This window comes from Nematolebias whitei, chromosome 15 (assembly GCF_014905685.2).
Source record: "Nematolebias whitei isolate Nwh7 chromosome 15, NemWhi1, whole genome shotgun sequence".
Taxonomy (NCBI): domain Eukaryota; kingdom Metazoa; phylum Chordata; class Actinopteri; order Cyprinodontiformes; family Rivulidae; genus Nematolebias; species Nematolebias whitei.
The window spans coordinates 6423364-6447651 of record NC_056512.1 but is presented as its reverse complement, the minus strand read 5'-3'; the positions used below and the strand labels follow the sequence as shown (position 1 = coordinate 6447651).

At 42.9% G+C, this 24288-nt stretch overlaps 1 protein-coding gene across 1 annotated transcript in view; it reads right to left on the bottom strand.

The window, feature by feature from the left end:
• The window catches only part of ppl (periplakin), a 57341-nt gene that overhangs the window by 11954 nt on the left and 21099 nt on the right, over nucleotides 1–24288 (bottom strand). The window contains exons 3-16 of the mRNA XM_037688791.1: nucleotides 23173–23327; nucleotides 22743–22863; nucleotides 18943–19068; nucleotides 15594–15635; nucleotides 15135–15296; nucleotides 14949–15056; nucleotides 12503–12598; nucleotides 12302–12424; nucleotides 12034–12180; nucleotides 8412–8563; nucleotides 8228–8337; nucleotides 7460–7617; nucleotides 7202–7380; nucleotides 1413–1551 (exon numbers count right to left, since the gene is read on the bottom strand). Coding sequence (XP_037544719.1) covers nucleotides 1413–1551; nucleotides 7202–7380; nucleotides 7460–7617; nucleotides 8228–8337; nucleotides 8412–8563; nucleotides 12034–12180; nucleotides 12302–12424; nucleotides 12503–12598; nucleotides 14949–15056; nucleotides 15135–15296; nucleotides 15594–15635; nucleotides 18943–19068; nucleotides 22743–22863; nucleotides 23173–23327 — 1818 coding nt within the window. The remainder of the gene's footprint in view (nucleotides 1–1412; nucleotides 1552–7201; nucleotides 7381–7459; nucleotides 7618–8227; nucleotides 8338–8411; nucleotides 8564–12033; nucleotides 12181–12301; nucleotides 12425–12502; nucleotides 12599–14948; nucleotides 15057–15134; nucleotides 15297–15593; nucleotides 15636–18942; nucleotides 19069–22742; nucleotides 22864–23172; nucleotides 23328–24288) is intronic.

The window sequence follows — 24288 nt, the reverse complement described above, 5'->3', positions numbered from 1 at the left end:
TGTGTGTACTTCCTGTATATCTGTGTGTACTTCCTGTATATCTGTGTGTACTTCCTGTAGATTTGTGTAATCTGTCCTGAAAATCTGTCCTTGCAAGTAAATACTGGTTAAAAATCTTCTCGTGCCGTCGAGTGTGCTTCATTTTGAATAGTGACATAAAGCGAGAATATTTTCTCCAACAGTTTCCTAAAATGATATGGTAGTATATAGCAGCCATCTTGGATTTTGATGTGGCAGCCCAGTTTTTGAAGGTGATCTATTTAAAGCCTAGATGCAGCCACACCAACCTGGAGGTCTGTAACCCACTTCTGTTTCCAGTTATCATGCTCACAACATGCACAGATGGACAGAAGGATGGAGGGTCTTTCCAGCAGCAGACCATGATGATCCATGATGGTGGAACAGAGCTCAAGCTAATTGAAGTAGTTAATAAAGTTAGTTACATGAAGGTGAAATGAAATGAGCTGTGGTCTCAGAAACTGGAAACGTTTGAAACGCTTTAACCTCATCAGAGGTAAAACTCCATGCCTGGTGTTCATCGAAGAGTTTTAAAGATCATCTAATGTTATGAGATGACACAGATAGTTGAGAAAACTGTGCTAAAGCCATTTAGAGCTTTCTAAGGCCAGCTGGCTATGGCGGCCATCTTAAATAGGGTTGACTCCAAAAGGTATTTGGTTGTCCATCTACAGTTCCTATGATCACCCTCTTGGATGTTTGAGACTTTCATTGCTGTCTTCAGTCCATCACAGCTATTATAAGAAGTCTAAAAACTCTACAATGACAATGTCAAATCACATTTCTACAAAGTAATGCCAAATAAATAAAAATGCTAAAATAAAATAAGTGATTGCATGAATTTTCACCCACTGAAAGGGACAGTCCTAACTGAACTCAGAGAAAAGATTATTGGAAAGTACGAGTCAGGGGAAGTTTCCAAGGATTTCCAGGACTCTGAACATCCCCAGGAGTTCTGTTAGATCTACCATCAAGAAATGGAGGAAGTATGGGACATGTGTAAATCTACCAAGAGCAGACTGTCCTCACAAACAGAGTGACCATGAAGGAGAGTCGTTAGAGAGACCATTCTGGAGGAGTTACCAGATTCAGCAGGAGAGATGGAGACACTGAGCATACATCAACTGCTGCCCGAGTACTTCACCAGTCTGAGCTTTATGGAACAGAGTTCTCTATTACGATTGTATTTAATCTTACTCTGTATAAATTTGACTTCACTTTCACATAAGAACTTTTTAAAAATATGTTTTAAGTAAAAAAAAAGTAAATTTATAATAACCACGACTGATTTATGACTGTGAATCCTTAGCGACACCAACAAAGACATGATTGCACTCAGGACTGTGTGACTCTAAACTTCATGGCAGAGTTTCTGTTGGTAAACTTGTTCTTACTCCGAGCTCTCGCAGTGCTTTGTCCAGTGAGCTGAGGTCAGCAGGAGCCACCTCCTCCCGTGCCAGCTTGTTCTCGTAGGTGGACAGTAAGGTCTTCCCATGCTGCAGAGACATCTCCAGCTGGTTGGAGTTCTTCATCCTGAAAGGCAGTGAGGTGAGTCAAAATACACACACTTTCTCAAATTTCAAGTTTCAGTTTGGAATAAAGAAAATCTAAGCTGGAAAAGTTAACTTTTTTTGTGGAAAATTAATGTGACTGCTGAGTACTACAAACATTTAGCTGAAATTTTCAAAGAGCGTCTTCAAAGACAATAAGCAGCCGATGTTCCCATCGCTGAGAAGTTTGAAGAGTGAGTATTTGTTTACTCGCTGTGCTGACCTTTGAAGAAGGAGCAGCCTAAAGAAACTGACTAACACAAATATTGAGGTGGACACTGTGGAGGAGAACAGTTATGATTGTTCTGATGTCTGAGGTAGAGCAGAGAGACGGATCCTGGAGAGTGGAAGGAGACATTTTATTCACCACGAGGTGCATTGGAGGAGCCAGGGGGTGGACAATGGTGGCCTTGGCCCCCATAGATAAACCTTTAGCCACCCCAATCATTTGAGGAAACTTTATGTTTTAAGCCAGTGGTGTCCAATACATTAATCGCGATCTACCGGTCATGAAAGATGTGAAACGTTCAGCCGTTCATTTACAAACAACAGTTGTCATTCTTTCTGAAACCGAGGGTTTCTGAATCCAGGTCTCAGAGTGGAGATTTTTGGGGGAACCCCCCACGGAGGTGTGAAATGCTCCAAGTGTGAAGTCACACATGCGCACTACAGGCGGCTGCAGTTCAAAGTTTTTCCGCACTAACAATAGTTCTAATAAATGGCAGAGAGCTGTCATGTTTTCTGCCAAGTCATGCTCTGGTCCCAAGCCTTGCTCTCCAACCACACCCCTCTGCACTTCTGCTCAATCAAACTCATTCCGTCCACATGCTCCAAGCACTACTTAAGCCTCATGCTCACAGCCAAACTCTGCCAGATTATCAAACCCTTTGAGGAAGTAGATGTCTAGCATTCATGTCAAAGCTCTCTTGGATTACCTTGCCTTGACCCCGCACCTGTCTCTTGGATTACCGGCCTGCCTGCTCCTTGCCTGTTACCTTATCACCCATCTGACCACAGTATCGACCTGCTCTTCTGGATTTATTACCACGCCTCACAGATTCTCCTCTTGGATTTATTGGACCTCTGACCCTCTAGTAACGACCCTCTAATCTCCACCTGACTCTCGCCTCTGGATATTAGTCTGGACTACGACCCACTCCAACCAGCCTCTCTGTTGCACATCTGTCTGCTTCTGTAACATCATTTTGCCCAACTCATTCAGGAAGCGCCCACCATTTCTGCATAAGAAGGTTAGTGGTTGTCATTCTGCTCAATCACAGAAACTGTCAGTCCACTAACCTTGCATATCTCTGCAGATTGGGCTCGCTCCAGGACCTCGACCACCACCAGCAGTGTTTTATAAATAAAACTTTTATACCATTCCTGTTGTCTGATGTCTTGCTCAAATCCTTAAACCCAAACCATATCAGTATAATCTGGCCAAGCATGGATTTGATGCAGATGCAGGAATGGCAGTCTGGTGTAGAGGGAGCCATACTTAAGCTAGAAAATATCATGCAGGAGTTGATGAACATGCTCTGCAGTTTTTCTTCTCAGTCCTCCTCACAGACTACCACTCACCAGACTTATTGGTGCAATCCACAACTGTCTATCATATTCCACCAGTTTATGAACCTAGGTTACCTGCACTTGAGACGTTTAAAGGATATCCAGATCAGTGTCGTCCTTTCATTACCCAATGTGAGATACACTTTCAGCTCCAGCCCTCAGCTTTCACTTCTGAGATGTTCAAGTTGGCCTAAGTCATCTCTCTTCTGTCCGATAAGGCAAAACTATGGGGGACAGCAGAATGGCAATGTGACACCAGACACTGTTATGTGTTATCCGAATTCACTCAAGAACTGTGATGGTGTTTGATCCCATACTGCCTAAGAAAGAGGCCGCCCATATTTTTTGGATTTTTCTACCTGGATTATTGAGCATGCATCAGGATAGGCCGCCCATATGTTATTCACTTTAAAGCAAGGGGAAAGGAGGGTGACTGAATATATTATTGATTTTCACAACATCGCTGCTGATAGTCATTGGAATGAGGAGACATTAACTGATGCATTTTTTTTTCAATTGCTCTCTGATTAGATAAAAGATGAACTGGCCACCAGGGACTATCCCAGTTCCCTAAAGATGCTGGAAAATCAAGTGACCCACATCGATCTTCGTCTCCTGGAGAGGAGACGTGAAAGTGGAGGAAAGACGGAGAGAATAACCCACCCATGGGGTGAGTCTAAACCTCTAGCATTAAAGAACTCACCTACGCCTACATTCTCAGGAAGGGAGACTACAACGAAGCCAAGATTCAACATGTCTGCTGGTTTCCTTAGATAGAGAACTTTACTAATTGGCTTTTCCATGTATGTAAATGTTCCTGTAAAGTGCCCTGAGACAACTTTGTTGTGATTTGGTGCTATATACCGTAAAGAAACTAAAACAAATTGAATTCTCACCCCCACTAAAGGAGGAACCCATGCAGATCAGCAGGAGCCGTCTCATCCAGGAAGAGAGAGAGAGTGAAGACGGAGACTTAACCTATGCTACTATTGTAGAAACCAAGGACATGCTGTGAACAAGCGCCTGCAAAAAGAGAAAACTCAGTAGGAGAGAGGAGAATCCTACTGAGTCATATCAAGAACCACACCATCTTCTCACCGCTCACGTTACCAGCCAAACTCCAGGTACTAAATAAAGAAGTATCACTATCAGTGTTCATTGATTTTGTGGCAGACACTGAATTCATGGATTATGAATTTGCTAAATCTCTGGGTATTAAAGTAGTCCCATCAACTAAATGCTGAAGTGTCCCTGGGCAAGACACTGAACCCCTCATAGCCTCTGATGTGTGTCCCATCAGTGTATGAATGTGATCTAAAGCAGTGATTAGTCTCATTAGAATGATTTGTTCAATTAGCTTTGTAGAGATCTAGTAGAGTGCTGTATGAATGGGTAAATGAGGACACAGATTGTAGTGTAAAGCACTTTGAGTATCTTGAAATAAGATAGAAAGGCACTATACAAGTACAGTCCGTTTACCATTCCCATAGGGTGTTTGTTAGCTCTTGTGTACTCCGTTCATAGGACTAGCCAAGAGACTGAACCACTCACACTACTCATTGGTGGTAATCACCATGAAGTGACTAAATTTATCATCATTAAGTCCCCAACAACTTCCTATTATTCTCTGAGTGACTTGGTTATGTAAACAATCCCCATAATAACTGGAGGGAAAGAGAGATCATGGGGTGGTCCAAAGAGTGCTTATCTTGTTTGTTTGAAGCTGTATCTCCTGCCTTGAGTCCTGATAAGATTCAAGAGACCTACCCTGATCTGTCTAAGGTCCCTTCTGAGTACCATGACCTAAAGGAAGTTTTTAATAAAATTAAAGCTACCTTGTTACCTCCCCACAGACCATATGACTGTCCCATTGATCTCATCCCTGGCACTACCAACCCTAGAGGTAGTTATTCTCTTTCTGCGCCTGAAAGCCAAGCTACGCAGAAATACATCAGTGTGTCTCTACAAGCCAATATCATCAGAGCATCTGCATCTCCAGCGGGTGCAGCTAGGTTTCTTCTTTGTGGGTAAAAAAGACGGCTCTCTGAGACCCTGCATTGATTATAGGGGTTTAAACAAGATCACTATAAAGAGCAAGTACCCACTTCCACTCATGAACTCAGCTTTTGACCTCATTCAGGGATCCACCATTTTTACTAAACTGGACCTTAGGAATGCCTATCACCTGGCTCGCATCAGAGAGGGTGATGAGTGGAAGACGGCTTTTAACACCCCTAACGGACATTACAAATATTTGGTCATGCCTTTTGGTTTAACCAACACCCCCGCTGTATTTCAGACCCTTTATAATGATGAGACATGGTAAATCAGTTCGTCTTTGTGTACTTAAGACAACATTTTGATCTTCTCCAAAGACATTCACTCCCATAAAAAACATGATAGATCGGTTCTGCTTAGACTTTTACAAAATAATCTCTTCATCAAAGCAGAAAAATGAGAGTTCCACCAAACTTCCACCTCGTTCCTGGGCTTTGTCATTTTACCCAACCAATTGTCCATGGACAAAATGTAACTACAGAGGTTCTTGGGATATACTAATTTTTATAGAAGATTCATCAGAAACTACACTTTGAGCTCTGCTCCTCTCTATGCCTTAACCTCTTCAAAGACCATGTTTCTTTGGAATGAATGAGCTGAGGCATTGTTCACTAAAATTAAGAACTTGTTTGCCTCAGCCCCGATCCTTCACTCCCCTGACAGAGGCGTCCACTTCCACAGTGAACTGATGATCAACACAGGTCTTGGGGCTGTACTCAGCCAACGTAGCACGGATGGGAAAGTACACCTATGTGCTTATTTTTCCAAGAGCTTGACCGTTGCAGAACGTAATTATGATGTGGGAGAGCAAGAATTGTTGGCCGTCAAACTAACCCTGGAAGAGTGGAGACATTGGTTGGAAGGGGCCAAAGAACCCTTCCAGGTCAGGACTGACCACAAAAATCTTGAATATCTTGTCAGCCAAAAGACTCAACCCCAGACAAGCCAGGTGGGCTCTATTATTCTGCAGATTTAACTTTGTCTTGTCTTACAGACCTGGTCCTAAGAACACGCTGGCACTATCCAGAATCCATGAGAACATAGGCGAACAGAGAAACAGCAACCAGGTCGAGTTCATTCTGCCCGAAGCAGTAAGATTGTCAATATCCCAACTTGAGGAGGACTTTAGATGCGTCCCCAAGAGCCAACCACTCCCTGCCGACCGCCCCAAGAATCGGGTCTTCGTCCCTGACTCCCAGGTACCCAAAGTTCTTAATCTCTGTCCTAAATCTCGACTGTTTTGCCACCCAGGCATTAACAAGACCCTGGCAGTAGTAAGGGCTCAATTCTGGTGGAAGGACCTGACCAAGGAAAATAAGTAATTTGTCTCCTCCTGCCATCAATGTAGCCAAGCCAAGACCTCTAGATGCCATCCTGCGGGCCTGTTACATCTTTTTCCCAATCCTCTCATGACCACTGATTGCTATGAACTTCATTACATGCCTGTCTCAGCCAGCGGGAAACACTGTAATCCTCACTATTATGGACTGGTTCTCAAAGATGGTCCATCTGGTCCCTCAAAAAATTCCTGTCTGCCAAATAACTGGGTGAGGTTCTGGTCCATGAGGTGTTCTGCCTACACGGCGTGCCTGAGGACATCATATCTGACCGAGGACCCCAGTTCATATCTCGTTTCTGGAAAGAATTCTGTAGCCTCCTGGGAGTCTCTGTCAGTCTGTCATCTCGGTTCCACCCCCAGACTGACGGGCAAAGTGTCTGTCTGTCTGTCTAGCCATCATGTGGTGGCCGTCTTGGATTGTGATGTGGCAACCCAGTTTTCAATAGTGACCTTTGTTAATCTTACAGTAGGTACAGCCACACAACAAAATAGAAGCCAGTACTTTCCTTAACAAGTGATTTATTTTTTAAGTTCTCATGCTTGCAACATTAACGGACAGAGGATATTTCTAGTTCTCCTCTCTGCTCCATGACGGGAAACAAAAAGAAAACTAAAGAGGAAATGAATGACTGTAAAAGAATAATGAAGGATATGTTAGAAGCCCTACTTGTCCTGGGAGCAGGAGAGAAGCTGCTCGATCTTCACGTATTTCTTATTAGCTTCATCCACCTTGCTGTGAAGCTGAGGAGCGCTGGCACAGTTCGGGTTCGACACCAGGAAGCTCTTAGCTTCCTGCACTTTCATCGACTTCTCTGGTTCAATCTTACTGACGGCTGCAGCAATGTCCTAAGGAGAAAAGTGAATGTTAGTCAGCACAGGATCGCTCTCCTTACTGTTCCAATGAAAGTCAGGTTCAGGGTTCTACCCTGAGGTCCTGCAGGCGGTCAGCGCTGTCCTGCAGTGGCCGGTTCTGCTCCAGCGGGGGGCGGACTCGACTGTAAATGGCTTTCTCCTGTTTGTCCAGATCTCCAATGACTTTATCCAGACCGGCCATCTGCTGGCGGCACTGCTGCTCCTGCTTGTCTGAGGTCACACAGAGCAACATGAGCATTTCACTTCATTCATTAAAACACACTTTCTATAGTCTACTATAAGGTTTAAAAGGATCTCCAATTAGTAGGAACATTAGATCACTTTTAATAATTTCAGTAACTCATAACTTATAGTGTGACTCCACAATAAATCAGTGAGTCTGATGAATATTTGTTTGATTTAGTGGATTTATTTATTGGATGTATGTCTTCTGTTTGATATGTATTTAATTACAGCTTTAAATTATTGTAAAAGTGCTAAATATTTGAGTCAAATGAGATCTATCTTCAGCATGGTTCTGAACAATCCTCAGACTGGTTAGAGCAGTCGTCCTCGAATGGGAGAGTTGGGTGTTTGATTCCACCAGCAGTCACATGCTGAAGTGTCCCTGGGCAAGACACTGAACCCCTCATTGCCTCTGATGTGTGTCCCATTGGTGTATGAATGTGATCTAAAGCTCTGATTAGTTTCTACAGATTCAGATGATCTGTGTAGCCCCTCTGGGGCTCCTGACTTTTGCTTTCAGGTATCATTCAGTAACAAACTAAATCAAAGTGCTCAGCATGCAGGAAAAGAACAGTTCATGGTGAGTGTCCTGTACCTGTGGCTGTGCCGCCCCCACCCTCCATCTTCAGGGCGTCGTGGCGTTTCTGCAACGTGGCCTTGCTGCTCGCCATCTTCTGTTTCAGAGCTTTCAGTTGGCTTGCCAAGCTGCAAGAACACAACCCATCACATGGCCGCCGTCGCTCAAGAACAAACTCCTCTGGCCTCCAACATTTACTCACTTGTCAGAGATGATGACTGCCTCTGGGTCAGTGGGTGGAATCATGAAGCAGATGCCTGGGGCAGTGTGTTTACGGCCGGTGCCATCCTTCACGTCCCATTTGGCGCCGTTGTTTCGAAGCAGGGTGTACCTCTCACCACGAACGATCTGACACTGCACATGTCCAACAACTAGAGTTAGACAACTTATTCTAAAAGCTGCTGTCATTTTGGTCATTAATAAGCGGTACACCGATGACCCCTGTTGCACCGATGTCCCTCATCCAGGGCTTAATTTGAGCCAGATCCTGCCAGAAAAAGACCCAGGAACTCTCTCATTTTGGCAGGGTGTATTCCAGCAACTGTTTGCTCGGATCAGTCAACTCAAATCTTCGCCCCTAAACGTCCAAAGTCATCGCACATTTTTATTTTGATTATTTGTTAAAAATACAAGAGGAGGCATTGCCCTTGGCCTGGCGGACCCAGTCTGTAGAGTGGATGTTCCGACTGCAGCACGCGCACCAGCTCGTGCACACACTCCTGCCCAGCAGACATCAACGACATGTCCTGCAAGGATGAAGTGCCTTCATCCAACACCTTCAGCAGTGCACGTTATACAAAGGAGCGTCTCCAGACAGCTCTACAGAGCGTGTGTGCACAACTGTTGATTAGAGGATGACATTTTTTCGGGAGTACCGCAGGTCACGTGATTACCGGAGTCAACCTCATTATAATTCACGTGACCGGGACGTGACCAGACTGAAAGCTAACAGGACCAGACAGGAGCGGGAACCGACCAATAACCAAAAATGAAAATGAAACAAACAAACAAAAAAAAAAAACGGGCGCAGCTATTTTGTAATTTTCTTTCAGTAAGCCTTCACTTTAACACAAGTCAAAATAACTACATTTCCCAGGAGTCAACTGTTCCAACCATAGCTTTTCCCCAAGAGGGTGGGAGGAGCAGCGAAGCGGTACTGAGTAACTGAAAATAGTTTGCAACGCAAGGTAAGAAGTAACTGTCTGTCTATTAAACTCGCAGAACGGGCAGGAAAGTGTCAAATTACCCTGAACTTAAGAGTTGTGATGGTGCTGTGCTGCTTTAAACTTTAGTCTCAGCTGTGAGGAGCTGCGGGGAGTCGGACTTTGTTTACCGTCAGTAAATAAACTCAAACAGCGCATTTTTCTCCACCTTGTCCCTTTTAATTAAAAAATTATGCTCTGCTTTGTTATGTGGGTTTTTAATGTAAAAAAAACCCAACTGAACTCTTCCTGGTTAAAGTGCACACATTCTCCGGTAAAAATATCCCTATTTTTATATTGTGACGTTCTGCTGGATACTGAAATCGAGGAAAACGTGAATAATCATCACTTTATTGTGTAAATATTTACTGTCGGCTGTAACCATGCCAGTACAACAACAAACTCGTTAGTGAAAGCATTCTCCGGTAAAAATATCCCAGTTTTTATATGAAAGACTGGTTACATATATACATGTATTATAATAATTGTTTTAGTTTTAGATTTAAGATATGATGTGTATGTTGTTGTGTTAAATTTGAGGCCAAGAGTTGATTTTTCTCAGTTCATTTCTTCACACCAGGGGCGATCCTAGAAGCCCTTTTTAGGGGCCTTAGCCCCCCAGTGTTGACAATGGCTCTTGGCTTGAACAACACAGTGCGTATTATCATTAGAATTACTGTAGGGGGACATATTGGTGTGAGGTCTGTGGGTCCTCCCCATAACTTTTTAATAAAGTAGCTGCTATTTCCTGCATTCTGGTGTATTTTAACAGGTTTTAAAACATTTATGTTTACCTACATAAGTAAATACTTTATTCAATAACTGTTTTATAAAGCATGGCACAAGAAGTAGCACTAAGCTTTTTGTTTGTCTTTAATTTTATTTAATTTTTCTACCTAACACAGGAAGCTCTGGAAGCAAACTGTTAAACAGCTTTGGACACAAAGACCCTTGTCACACACTTCAAAAGAGCAGGTAAGATAAATAAAATCTTATAATCTCTGCCTGGTGAGGCTGATTAAATAAATATAAAATATGATAAGTGAAATAAATAAAGAAAAATTGAGCTTCTGTAATTTATAATTGCAAATGTCACATTTTCTTGACTTAATTTCAATTGTAAATCTCTTGTTTTTGATAAAATATTTTTTTCCAAAAGAAAGGCCAACAGATTGTAATTTGTAGTCACTGTGACCCTATTTTGACTCGTGCACTGTCGTCTTTCACTTTTAGGTTCCACAAGGCTCTGGACTGGTCCAGCTGTGGAGAGATGAGGTGGAACACCAGACCTGCAATGGTCCAGTCTGTAAATGATGCTCTGAAGTCTGGTGAGATGCACGACATCATGCTTCACCCTAACGAGCTCGTTACCTCAAACACATAGACTGTGAACTTCTTGAGGACGTCGTCCAATGTATAATAATGCCTTTAAGCATTTTTATTTGTTGAGTTCTCTGCTTGGTACATTATTATTTTGTTAGTTTGTTTAAACAATTTAAAACATGACAGTAATGTCACTGTTTAAAGGAAACAATTGCTCAATAAATTAGTAAAATGCAACTTGTTATGTTTGGGTTCTTTCATCTAAGGTAGACATGGTGTGACCCATGGACTGGTTTAGATTTTTTGTTTTTACTGTAACTGACCTTCAAAAGAGCCAGAAACAGACTCAGCAGCTGATCCTCTGTAGAATAATTATATGGACTACAGGACATGGATTTGATTTGTGCCCTTTAGTGAAGGTTTTTGTTTGGATTAAGGAAATAAATGTCTCTATTTCACCACAGATGAACTGTTCCTGTTGCCATATCTTTTGAAATAAAACTACACAACACAAAGTAATTTAAACAGGAATGGGTAGAAGATCAAATCAAATTCAATGTATTTCCTCAAAATTAAATGAAGAGAAAAAAACAGGAGCAGGAGTCATGTTACCAGGAGTGGGACAGGACAGGAGTGAAAATCCACTTCTGTGTCATCCTCTACTGCTGATGTGTCTGAACTCCCACATTCATTTCAGACATAATAAATAAAAAAGCTGACAGTAAAAAAAAAAAAAGCACGAGAGAAATGTTTGATGTGTATTATTCACATTACATCAAAACAACGGCGCTAATTTATCAAAATAACAACGATCAAAGTGTCAATAATGGATGCATGGATGGATGACACTGTGGAACAGGTGGTGGTGATTTTTTTTGCTTGATTGAAGCGGCAAAAAGTGACGGATCCTGGTGAATTGTGTGTGTGTGTGTGTGTGGGGGGGGGGGGGTGTAATGGTGGCATTGGACACCATAAGATTAATCTTCATCCACCCCAATCATTTGAGGAAACTGTACTTTTAGCAATATAAAAACTAGAAAGCCTCCAATAGCTGGGGTGTTTGGTTTACATATATTTGTATGGCAGTGGCCATCTTGGATTTTGATGTGGCAATAAGAACTCTCTTAAGCCTGGATGCACCAACATGGAAGTCAGAATATTAGAATTTCCAATTCACCGCCCCCCCCCCCCCCCCCACACACACACACACCACCACCACCACCATCAGGGACAATACAAAACAGATGTTGATGTGAGCCCTCGTTGTGAGGCTCGGTTCTGGTCCTGACAGGTCCATACCTCATCGTTGTCAAACTCACACAGCGCTTCAACCGGCAGCAGCTTCTGAGGGGTTTCCCTGCGGTACTTCAAGGGCAAGACCTGCAAACTGTTGTTCTGAAGGTTCTTGACCCGTTCATCAAAGTATTCAACAGCCTTGGCTTGGTCCTACACACACACACACACACGCACACACACACACACACACACACATACACGCACACAGTGAATTCTTCCTCTGCTGCAGCATATTTAGGCATTCTTGGTGTTCAGGTAAAGAAATGCTCACATTCAGGTCTCCAATCAGGCTCTCCATCTGATAAACATCTTTGAACTCTGGGTTGTACTTCTGGGTCACCTCTGTGTCCAGGCGCTTCAACAGGTCCTGGGTGTCGCGGGCCTCCTTGTGGTACTGTACACGAGCAGCCAGGCATTAGTGAGCTCATTAGTTTACCTGGTGGCGCTCTACACCACCTGGCCTCTGTCTCACCTTGTGGTATTCATCCATGTGCTTCAGGTGGTTCTCTTCACAGATGAGCAGGTTCAGGTACTCCTTCCAGTCTGCATGGACCGCCTCCATGTGGGCCTGATGACATCAGGAGAAATCATTACTAAAAAGAAATGTTTTTAACCAACGAACAGATCAGATCTGATGAAGCAACCTTCAGCTCAGCACGGAGCCAACAACAATGTGAAGCCGTCTGAACGTGCAGAACTGACTCCCAACACTTTGATCAAAAGTCTGTTGCTGCTGACAATCTGCCATGTCTTCAATTTTCTACTGACAACACGTTATTGATGAGGCTGAGATCATTTCCCTGTGGATCCTAAAGAAAACTGACGGCTTTAACTTCAGTGGAAACGTGAAAATTTAAAGACAAATTACAACAACTAAACAACTAAACTCAGTTTGTGTACAGACACACTGTTCACTTCTCCTGCCTGGATCAGAACCTTAATGATTGTAGCTGTAAAACTTAGGACAAGCAAATTAACAGAAGAAAGCAGAAAGAACACATGCTTGCCCAAATAGGCTGAAAGAAGCAGAAAGAAGTTTAAATGACCAAATAGGAGTGGACAGAGCACACTTTTGCTGAATTATGCTGAAAAAAGTTTAAATGAGTGCAAAAAATGTGGAGTTAGCTGAAAAGCTAAAATTAGCAACAAAAAACTGTTCAATAGTAGCTGAAATATTCCGCCGCTCCAGGTGGCTGCATGTTGGAGCAGCTCTGTTACTTTCATTCAGAGATTTTGCTTTTGGAAACTTTAATTCCTGGTTTTCTGGATGTAAATCATATTTTTTGGATTATTGTTTCCTCTGGTATCAGATGCTGTGCAGCTGGAAGGATTTTTACTGAGACTTTTTTTGGTTTTGGACATTTGTTATGATGCGTAACCATGGCAACAAGGCAGTTTTCTACAACAACAGCAGCTGATTAACATCTCAAAAGCTCAAATAATATCTCAACTATGGTCCCAACTCTCAAATGAGTTGAAAAGGATGTTATGTGGATGCATTCTCATCTACCTGCCAGCTATGCTAGAGTGCCTGACCACTGAGATCCTGGAACTAGCAGGAAACACGGCTCATGACAGCAGAAGGACAGGATCGTCCCTCAGCACCTACAGTTGGCTGTCCGCAGCTATGAGGAGCTTGGCAGACTGCTGGGAGGAGTGGCCATCGCTCTGGGAGGAGTTCTGCCCAGCATTCAGGTGGTCCTACAGTCCAGGGGAACCGAGAGGCCAGCCGAGTCTGGGTGGACGGATCGGACGGCATCTGCAGCCAGTTTCTTTGGATCCACTGAGGGATGGACCTTAACAAGAGCCATCAGCATCTATAACATCTCTTAATGAAATGAGGATAACGAGTTACAACAACAAAATAATTTCCCTTTGGGATTAATAAAGTATTATTGACTTGACTTGACTTGAAATAACAGAAAAACTGAAACTTGCAGAAAGAAGCTGAAAGCACAAAACAGCTGAAAAACCAGCTGAAATTAGCTGAAAAAAGTTTAAATTTGTACAAGGAAGCAGAAAGAAGCTGAAGCAGAACAAAATGTGAAAGAGCAGTAAACGGTTGTAAACACATCTAAAAATTTGAAGAATGGAAAATGAGCTTAATTCGTTTTTTATGAGAGAAAAAAATGACAGAAAAGGCTAAATATTTCAAAAAGCTAAAGTTGCACCAATACCAAAAGTCACAGCAGGACTGCCTTGAAAGAGCTGGACGTTTATATGATTTGTTGAAATAGCTGAAAACTGTGGGACGAGAATCGTATGGAAGAAAAATGAATCACAATAGTTGCTTCATGTACACAATAATTCATAAAGTTGAAGAACAGGACCGCTGGGACAGAGCCCCCACTCTCCACATGTTCTAGTCTTTTTCTGTCTCATCTGGATCAGTCCCAATACGTTATTTTTTTCTTGCTATCTTGTCAACAACACTCAAGTTAACATGTCTCTAGAAGGTCCTTTATCTGAAGATGCTCCAGTTTCTTTAGAGAAGAAGCTTCAAACAGCTCTTATAGACACTGGTCACAGGGTGTCCTACTGGCATGGCGGTTCTCCAGTACGTTCTAATGGAAACTGTGTTGAAGTTATCCTAACATGACGGTCTTTAGTGAGGACTTTAAAACATCTGATCTGCACATTAATGTCCAGAGATAAACACAATACTAGTTGTGTTAGCTTTTTTCAATGTTAAGTTAGCATCTACGCTAAATGTTGGTCCGAAGCCTGTGATTAAAACTGTGAGATTTGTGTACTCTTATTACACATAAAATATATAAGTTTGCGTTTTAAGGACAATCTAAAAGTGATCATTTAATAATGACATCGGTCTTCATGGAGTCTTGAAGGACCTAAAGATCTTCAGTCTGTGAAAGAACAAACCGGCATCAGGCTGAAGGAGCCAACAGACGAGTCCTCACCTCGATCACATTCTTCCCAGGGTGGTCTGCAGCGATCAGACTCTGTCCATCGTCGTTCAGCTTGGTGACGGTGGCCTCTTTGGACTCCAGACACTTACTGATGAAGTTCTGCAGGGGCGAGAGAAGATCAGGTCAGGTCTGATTCATGGTGCTCGTTCTCGTGTGCAGACAGCGTCTCCCTGGTACCTCGTACTGCCTCTGGCGGGCGGGGTAGTCCAGGTTGGTGTCACTCCAGTCGTAGCTGATCCTCTCGTTGGCCTGCTGGTCCATCCAGTAGAGCTCGTTGGTGCAGTGCTGCATGTAGTCCCGCAGGCTCAGCAGGTGGCGCTGACGAGCTGCAGAGCTGGCCTTCAAGAAACACGGAAAAACATTCAATCACAAACTGTGAACCTATGTTGTTGTTGGTTGATTTTTTTTTTTAATGAAGCTGGTGCTTGGTTTATAATCGATCATTTACCACTCCAATTAGAGGAAGTCTAATGATCGCAGCTGGGTGAAACTTTTCATCAACATTCGTCTGATTAACATTCGGTACAAAACTTTTAACTAGCACTGACAGCTGCTGTCTGTGCTGACTTCAGTGAGGATCTGTCTGCCCAGAAGATGCTACAAAACTGGATGAGTCTAGAAGTGTAGATGTTTTACCAGCAGTTTGCTGTACTTCGTCTGGAGGCTGCTGATGTACTCCTGCACAAACAAATGAACAACAGAGAAGAAGAAGGCAAAGGCCATGAGGATCACGTCACACTACACCAAACTAAAAAACAGAAAACCTTTGTTCAGTTATATAACTCAAACAGTTACAACAATGACCAGTCACAGAGTGTTAGTATAACTCGAGGAGGGACCGTAGAGCTAACCAAGGTCAGGTCAGGCATCAGAAATAATAAGACCAGAGAGGTGCAGAAGTCCGCCCGGCCTGATTTCATCTAAATTCTCCCAGAGACAGCTGATACTACAACAACTGCTCTGATGAAGCTCACTCTGTACGCTTCACATAAAATAGGTTCTTTTTCCAACTTCGCTCGGGCTTTCACTTCGGGAAATGCTCCAGCGTGACCAACTATGAAAGGCTCCAATGACATCACGTCCTCAGGGCTCTGCCCCATCATGCTAAAAAAACTATAACTAGCTCCCTCAGCACATTCAGGCTTTCTAGGTTAGCTGCCTGACAGTTCTTAGGCGTCCCGTAAAGGAGTACGTAGCCGAATGCAGTTCCCAGGTCCAGTCTGGATCGTGCTGAGTGAGCTGATGCTTGGTGAGAAGTATCTTTGTTACATTAGAAACAGTGACCGCCTCAAGGCGAGCTGTTCCCGCTGCTGCTAGGTTTTAACTGAGTGGTTGCAGGTGTAACTCAAGCTAACGAGTCAAGGCGAGCATATATTTCTTCGGCGTAGCATTAGCTTGTTAGCTATATGGTTTGTTTTCAGCTAACAAGTTATGACAAGCTGCTTTAGCCAACGTTGTTAGCTTGTATTTAACCCTGCTGCTAATGATAGTGACAGAAGGGCTAATGTGTCATGACAAGCTACATACTCGTCTCTCGTGGAAACGACACCTACCCCCACCAAAGAGTCTGAACCTAACACCAAGGAGGCTGTATCTCATCTGTGCCCCATGTCGGCATCTTGGGAGGGGGCCCTCACCCAACATGCATCGTATGCACGGGCGCCAAACACATAACAGCGTCACTGGTGAAGCTTCAGGTGTGTCCGCATGGCTCCTCCATGCTGGAAAAGCTCCTAGAAAAGAGGCTGTGTGGTCTTCTTGCACAGCTAGGACCCATGCCTGTCATAACCACAGCACCAGGTGACGGCCATCATGCCACCATGAGCCACCATGAGCCACCATGAACTGGGCAGACATGATGGAAGAGGGGTCCCTGATAAAGAAGCTGCTTTTTGAAGACTGATGGACAGTGAGGAACTCGAAACAGGTTTTCCAGGTGTCACTGGAACAATCTTCATTTGCACGAGACTTCATTGAACAGAAGGTTGTATTAAGTCAGTCCTTCTCAAATAGTGGGGCGCGCCCCCCTGGGGGGGCCCGGAGCAATGCCGGGGGAGCGCATGTGACCCCGGGGAACATTTTGCAGCAGGGATTAGGTTTTTTCTTTTTTTGCACCATTCTCATTGTGTCAGGGTGCGTTCGGCAACTGTTTGCTAAAATCCAGCAACTCTCGGACTCACTAATAATAAAGTTATGAACAAATATGTCTGTCTTGTTGTTTGGGGAGCCATGATTGAACCGTGTCACTGTGACACCTCCTCAGCTGGTGACGCTCTGGACGCTCGTCACCCACAGCACGCATGAGACGGAGAATAAACTCAAAGCGAGAGCGTTACCTGCCCCTCTTCCTCTTTTACTGTAACATTTTATTTTTGTTTGTCAAAGCACAATTTGAGTGTTTTTTAATACAGAAGTAATGTTTAATAAATGTTAGGACTATTCTTTGCTAACAAGTCCTCCGCTCTGGACGCATTTCACCCACAGCGCGCAGCAACAAAGAGTATAAAATCAAAGCGAGAGCAACACCTGCCCCCTCTTTCCTCTTTCACATTGACAACATTTTTTAGTTTTATCGATTGTCAAAGCACAAGTTGGATGTTTTTTTTTATTTGTTATAAAAACAGATGTTTAACAAATGTTAGGACTCTATTCTTTGCTAACAAAATATATTTTGTCATTAAACAACTTGTCAGGTTCTTCTCTTGTGAGCACGTTCCCCTGGACCCCCCACCCCCAGCCATCCATCTCGCTCACTCGCTCTTGCGCTCTTTGCGACTTCTCTGCTGTTGCTGCTCTGAGACCAGGTCCAGGTCCAGGTCCAGGTCCAGCTAAACATGGAGCAGGAGCTGAGAGCTGCAGGATCATGTTTCAAACTCTGCTTCAAAAAGTTGTGCACTGCAAAACGTGCTCATTGTAGCCATTAATCCTGACTTCCTCATTTTGATTAAAAAAAAAAAATTAGCACAAATTTACATATATATACATTTTTGTATATAACACTCTTGACTTAAAATGTTGCTGATCAATTTTCATTTATTATTATTTATTGAGGGCAGCACGGTGGCACAACTGGTAGAGCTGCTGCCTCTCAGCGAGCAGGTCCCTGGTTCAAACCCCGGTCCAGGGGCCTTTCTGGTTGGAGTTTGCATGTTCTCTCCGTGCATGCGTGGGTTTTCTCCAGGTACTCCGGTTTCCTCCCACAGTCCAAAAACATGCATGTTAGGCTGATTGGTAACTCTAAATTGTCCCTAGGTGTGAGTCTCTATGTGTCCCTGTGATGGACTTGCGACCCGTCCAGGGTGTACCCCGCCCCTCGCACAGTGATTGCTGGACATGGGCACCAGCGACCCCCGTGACCCAAAATGGAATAAACGGGTAAAGAAAATGGATGGATGGATTATTTATTGATTGTATTTAATTTGATTGTTCAGTATCAAATGGTCAAAAATGTTTACAGTTTAAATAAGGATATACATTTTTTAAATTTCAGGCAAATTGATGAACTTTAAGCCTTTTCTGTTACAGATTATAAAACAATGTTAATAATCTTTGTTGTAAGTTTATCTATATTTCTTTCTTTATTTAATGTTAATAAGGGTACAATGTTATGTAGAGGTGTACTTGTAACAATTTTTCACACAAATTATTCTATTTACAGTCGCTGTGGAGAGTTGGGGGGGCGCGAAATGTTTACTTCTTCCTAGGGGGGGCGTAACCGAAAATAATTGAGAAGCACTGTATTAATGGAAGGTGCAGAATATAAAACCACTGTGTGCATGTGTTGCAGAAAGTTAAAGCTTAAACTGAAGTTGTGAACGACTCTGAAGCAGGTTAAGAATTTAGCCTCTACTACTACAAGGCTGTCTGAAAAAAAAAAGCCTTCTTTGAGATGCTTAAAAATCTTTAAAGACTTTAACTTCAACATAATTGAGCTTTGTAGCACAGCTTTCTTCTGCGAAGGAGGATGTAGGATTTCTTCTTCTACCTTGTCTCCACCGGTGGCGATATGAGGAGCCAGAGCCTCCACCTCGCTGTGGAAGATGTTGTGCTCCTCCACTTCACATTCCACCGTGGGTAGGTCCTGGCCAAAGCCTTTGTTGTCCAGGCTCTCCTGGGCAGGGAAATAAAACACAAACACTTGATTGGTTTTACAGATATTATACAGCTGAAACAGCTACAGACAAATAGTAAACATGCAGTTAACCTTCATAAGATAAAGTCTGTATGTTAACGGTTTAACATCCTGAATCTGTACATTTTTTTACATGATTTGTTCAATTAGCTTTGTAGAGATCTAGTATAGAGCTGTATGAATGGGTAAATGAGGCACAGATTGTAGTGTAAAGTGCTTTGAGTATCTTGAAATAATAATAATAATAATGTCATCACAATGTCAGCACTGTATGTTTTCATACAATGGCGAAATTAGTCTCTGCATTTAACCCATCCACCACCAGGTGGTGCAGTGGGCAGCTATTGAAAGCGCCCGGGGGACATTTTGGGGATTAGACGTGCTGCCCAGAGACGCCACGTGATGTGCAGTGACTGGGGATCGAACCTGGGACTCTCGGGTCCCAAGCCGGCTGCCCTGCCTCTACACCATCAGATAAAAAGGCGCTATATAAGTACAGTCCATTTACATTTAAAAAGAATTTCTTTGAATAACAGACAAAGTGTAGCTTGAAGTGCTTTACAAACTGTCGGTTCTTTAAGGACGGTATTTTATAACATGGCCTCCATTTACACAAACACCTCAAACTCTTATCATCGTAAACCTTCTCTTGTCTTCTACATTACGTAGACTCAATCTTTCTTCTGCAGTCACACAAAAGTAGGTGTGCTGTGGGTCATGTGGTTCTGAACAACTTCAGTTTGGACAAACGGACATTCATTCTGACAGGACTGATGAGCTAGTGCAGTCCTTCTCAAATAGTGGGGCGCGCCCCCCTGGGGGGGCCCGGAGCAATGCTGGGGGGGCATGTGACCCCAGGGAACATTTTGTGGCAGGGAGTAGATTTTTTTTATTTTTTTTGCACCATTCTCATTGTGTCAGGGTGCGTTCGGCAACTGTTTGCTAAAATCCAGCAACTCTCGGACTCACTAATAATAAAGTTATGAACAAATACGTCTGTCTTGTTGTTTGGGGAGCCATGCTTGAACCGTGTCGCTGTGACACCTCCTCAGCTGGTGACGCTCTGGACGCTTGTCACCCACAGCACGCATGAGACAGAGAATAAATTCAAAGCGAGAGCGTTACCTGCCCCTCTTCCTCTTTTACTGTAACATTTTATTTTAGTTTGTCAAAGCACAATTTTTATCTTTTTTTAAATACAGAAGTAATGTTTAATAAATGTTGGGACTCTATTCTTTATGCAAATGTCCTCCGCTCTGGACGCATTTCACCCACAGCGTGCAATAACAAAGAGTATAAACTCAAAGCAAGAGCAACACCTGCCCCCTCTTTCCTCTTTCACGTTGACAACATTTTTTAAGTTTTATCGATTGTCAAAGCACAAGTTGGATGTTTTTTATTTTGTTATAAAAACAGATGTTTAATAAATGTTAGGAATCTATTCTTTGCTAACAAAATATATTTTGTCATTAAACAACTTGTCAGGTTCTTCTCTTGTGAGCGCGTTCCCCTGAACTCCTGTCTTAAAATGTTGCTGATCAATTTGAATGTATTATTTATTGATTGTATTTAATTTGATTGTTCAGTATCAAATGGTCAAAAATGTTTACAGTTTAAATAAGGATATATATTTTTTTAATTTCAGGCAAATTGATGCACTTTAAGTCTTTTCTGTTACAGACTATAAAACAATGTTAATAATCTTTGTTGTAAGTTGATCTATATTTATTTATTTACTTTATATTAATAAGCATACAATGTTATGCAGAGGTGTATTTATAACAATTTTTTAAACAAATTATACTATTTACATTTGCGGCGGGGAGTTGACGGGAGGCACGAAAAGTTTACTTCTTCCTAGGGGTGGCGTAACCAAAAATAATTGAGAAGCACTGAGCTAGAGGCTGGTCTGAATGCCACAGGTGCAAAGCTCCTGGGAAACCCCTCCCACTGCTGGTACTTCATTGCACAAGTTTCTTCCCACCAGAGTCTCCACTCGGTCCCTGCAGCCACCATTTGGCCACAAACCTATCATGAAGAGAGCGCCACACTTTTCAGCAGACAGACTCCTCCATACACAATGTGTGCACGAGCTCCATAGAGGAGTTTCGGCCATTTTGACTATCGTAGTGTATCTTTAAGAGTCGTAGAGATAAATGTTTCATCACACATCCAAGTCAATTCATTCATTCAATCTTTTTTTCTACATGGAGGAGGTAGAAATGAGAACCTTGACGTCCTTTTCAGGGACAACACCAAGTCATTGGTTCAGGTATGTTGACGACACCTGGGTTAAAATCAAATCTCAGGAAGTCCAACATTTTACTGACCACATCAACTCTGTGGATAAATACAGCAAGTTCACACGAGAAGATGTAAAAAATGGCAGGTTGGCTTTCTTGGACTGTGAGGTCTCAGTCTCTGATAGAGGACATTTGCAAACTGAGGTGTACCGCAAACCCACCCACACAGACCAGTATTTGCAGTTTGACTCCCATCACCCTTTGGAGCACAAGTTAGGAGTCATCAGGACTCTGTACCACAGAGCAGACAGCATCCCCACTAACTCGGGAGCCAGGCAGAAGGAGAAATCCTACACAAGACAGGCTCTAGAGCAATGTGGATATCCTAACTGGGCCTTCCTGAAAGCAGAGAAGAAACCCAAACAGGACTCCAGTCAGCCATCAGGTGAAAAGGAGGAACCCAGACCAGTGGTCATTCCATATGTTGAGGGAGTATCAGAGAAACTGAGACGTTTATTTTCTAAACATAACGTCCCAGTGGCTTTTAAACCCCAAAATAAATTACAGCAAAGACTGGTTCATCCCAAAGATCCAGTCCCCCGGTACAAACAGAGTAATGTTGTGTATGCTGTTCAGTGTCAGGAGGGCTGTGATCAGTCTTACATCGGGGAAACAAAACAGCCACTGGCCAAAAGGATGGCCCAGCACAGAAGATCAACATCATCAGGCCAGGACTCTGCGGTCTACACTCATCTCCAGGCCAGCGGTCACTCTTTCAGGGATGAACATGTTCACATCCTGGATAAAGAGGAACGATGGTTTGAGAGAGGAGTAAAGGAGGCCATCTTTGTAAAAAGAAATCGTCCATCGTTAAACAGGGGTGGAGGCCTCCGGGTTCAACTGTCCCCCTCTTACAATGCTGTGATTGCTAGTATCACTCAGCCCTCTGTGAACAGTAAACAGCCATCAGTGTGCTAATGATCCATTGTTAGGCTGATGGTCCTTCTTGAGCATGTGATCAGCTGGTTTTGGTTGTCAGCAGCAAACTGGTTGATCCACCCTGAGAAGGTGCTATTTAAGAGACTGAGCTGAATACAGCACCTCAGACTGAGGAAGTCTCTCGGATGAGAGACAAAATGTTTCTACAGTTTTTTTTGTTTTTTTTTTGAATGTCCAGAGGACCAGATTTAACTTTTATAGATTTTTCTACCTGGATTATTGAGCATGCATCAGGATTAGTTGTTCTAGGTTTTCCATAAAACTCCACCTCATAAAGGCCAAAATATAATTTTATTGTCCAGTATTTCTGCAATAAGAACATATCTCCTGCAGGCACATTTAGGTCAGTTTACCTAAGAAGTGTCAGGATAACACAACAGGGTGTTGGCGAGATGGGGGAAAGTTCCTCACCAGTTTCTCATCCATGATGTTGGCCCAGTTCACAGTGGGCTTCCCTTCAGTGCGGCTCAGGTGGTAGATACGCTCATGGTCCTCTTTCAGTTTCATCACTCTCTCACGCAGCTGAATCATGCTGAAGACACAGACAATAAAATCAGACAAAACACTATAGATGCTGTCAACTATCTCTCTTTTCAGTGTAACTTAGAAGAGTCCATTTGTGGTCCTCGAGGGCCGCCATCTACACGTTTTACTGGCCTCCCTACTCCGACACCTGACGCCTAAATCAACTCTTGATGTTCTGCAGAAGCTTGTTAATCACCCACTGATTCAATCAGGTGTGTTGGAGCAGATAAACCTCTAAAACATGCAAGAGGATGGCCCTCCAGGACCAGAACTGGTCCCCCTCTGTAAAGAAGTCTGAAAGCTAAGATCTGCTCACTCCTGCTGGATCATCTCAGCTTGAGGATGCTGGAGGCGCTTGGCGTTAGCAGCATCCTCGTCCAGGAAGTTGAGCAAATCCAGAGAATTGAGGATCCTCTTGTTGGTGTCTTCCTGATAGAGAGTCTGCTTCCCCTCATTGATCTTACTCACATCCTGTAAACAAACAAATAAACAAAAACACATTAAAACTAAATTAGCACAGAGAGACTAACACTGCTGCTTTCCATTTCCCGTCCAACAATACACAGATTGTAGCAGAATAAAATAACGTCAAGTTCTTTTTTGGTTAGAACTTGTATTCAACTGTAACAAAATGTAGAAGTTGTAATGGTGGCCCCATCAATTTCCCGCCTCTTCAGTTATTTGAAGAAACTAGACAAGCAACATAAAAACAAGATAGCATAGTTTCCTCAAATTATTGTGGTGACTGCTCTACATGCATGCAAGCAGTTGTGGGTACAGCTAATCAAAAACTTAGCTTTGCTAACTGCTAATAAGCTAACTAAAAATTAGCTTTGATAACACTAAACCACTAAAGCTAAAGCAATAACTTATATGATACACTGCTGTCGTTGACACTGTAAGACACCGTAAATGAACATAAAGACAGATAAAAAATGTTTTGTTATGTTGGTGACATCACCAGGTGGTCCTTACCTGTGCTTAGCGCTGTATAGCATAGCATAGCATAACGTAGCATCGCTCTGTGTAAACCACCATAAGCTTTTAGTGTGGAGAACGGTTTTTCAAAAAGTTTGACTGGATTTCAATTTTGCAGAAGTTAAAGTCAAAATGAGCAATAATAATAATATGCTAAATGTAAACTTAGTTCTTAATGCAGCCAAACAGCAAAATGGAAGTTGACACCTCTGTGGGGCAGCCGAGGCTAAGAGGAAAGAGCGGTTACACTACAATGGGAGAGTTGGGGGTTCAGTTCCACCAGCAGTCATGTGTTGAAGTGTCCTTGGGCAAGACACTGAACTCTCTCTATTCAGATTATCATTGTAGAGATGTAGTAGAGTGCTGTATGACTGTGTTTGTGTAGTACAGTGCTGTATGAATGTGTGTGTAGTACAGTGCTGTATGAATGTGTGTGTAGTAGAGTGCTGTATGA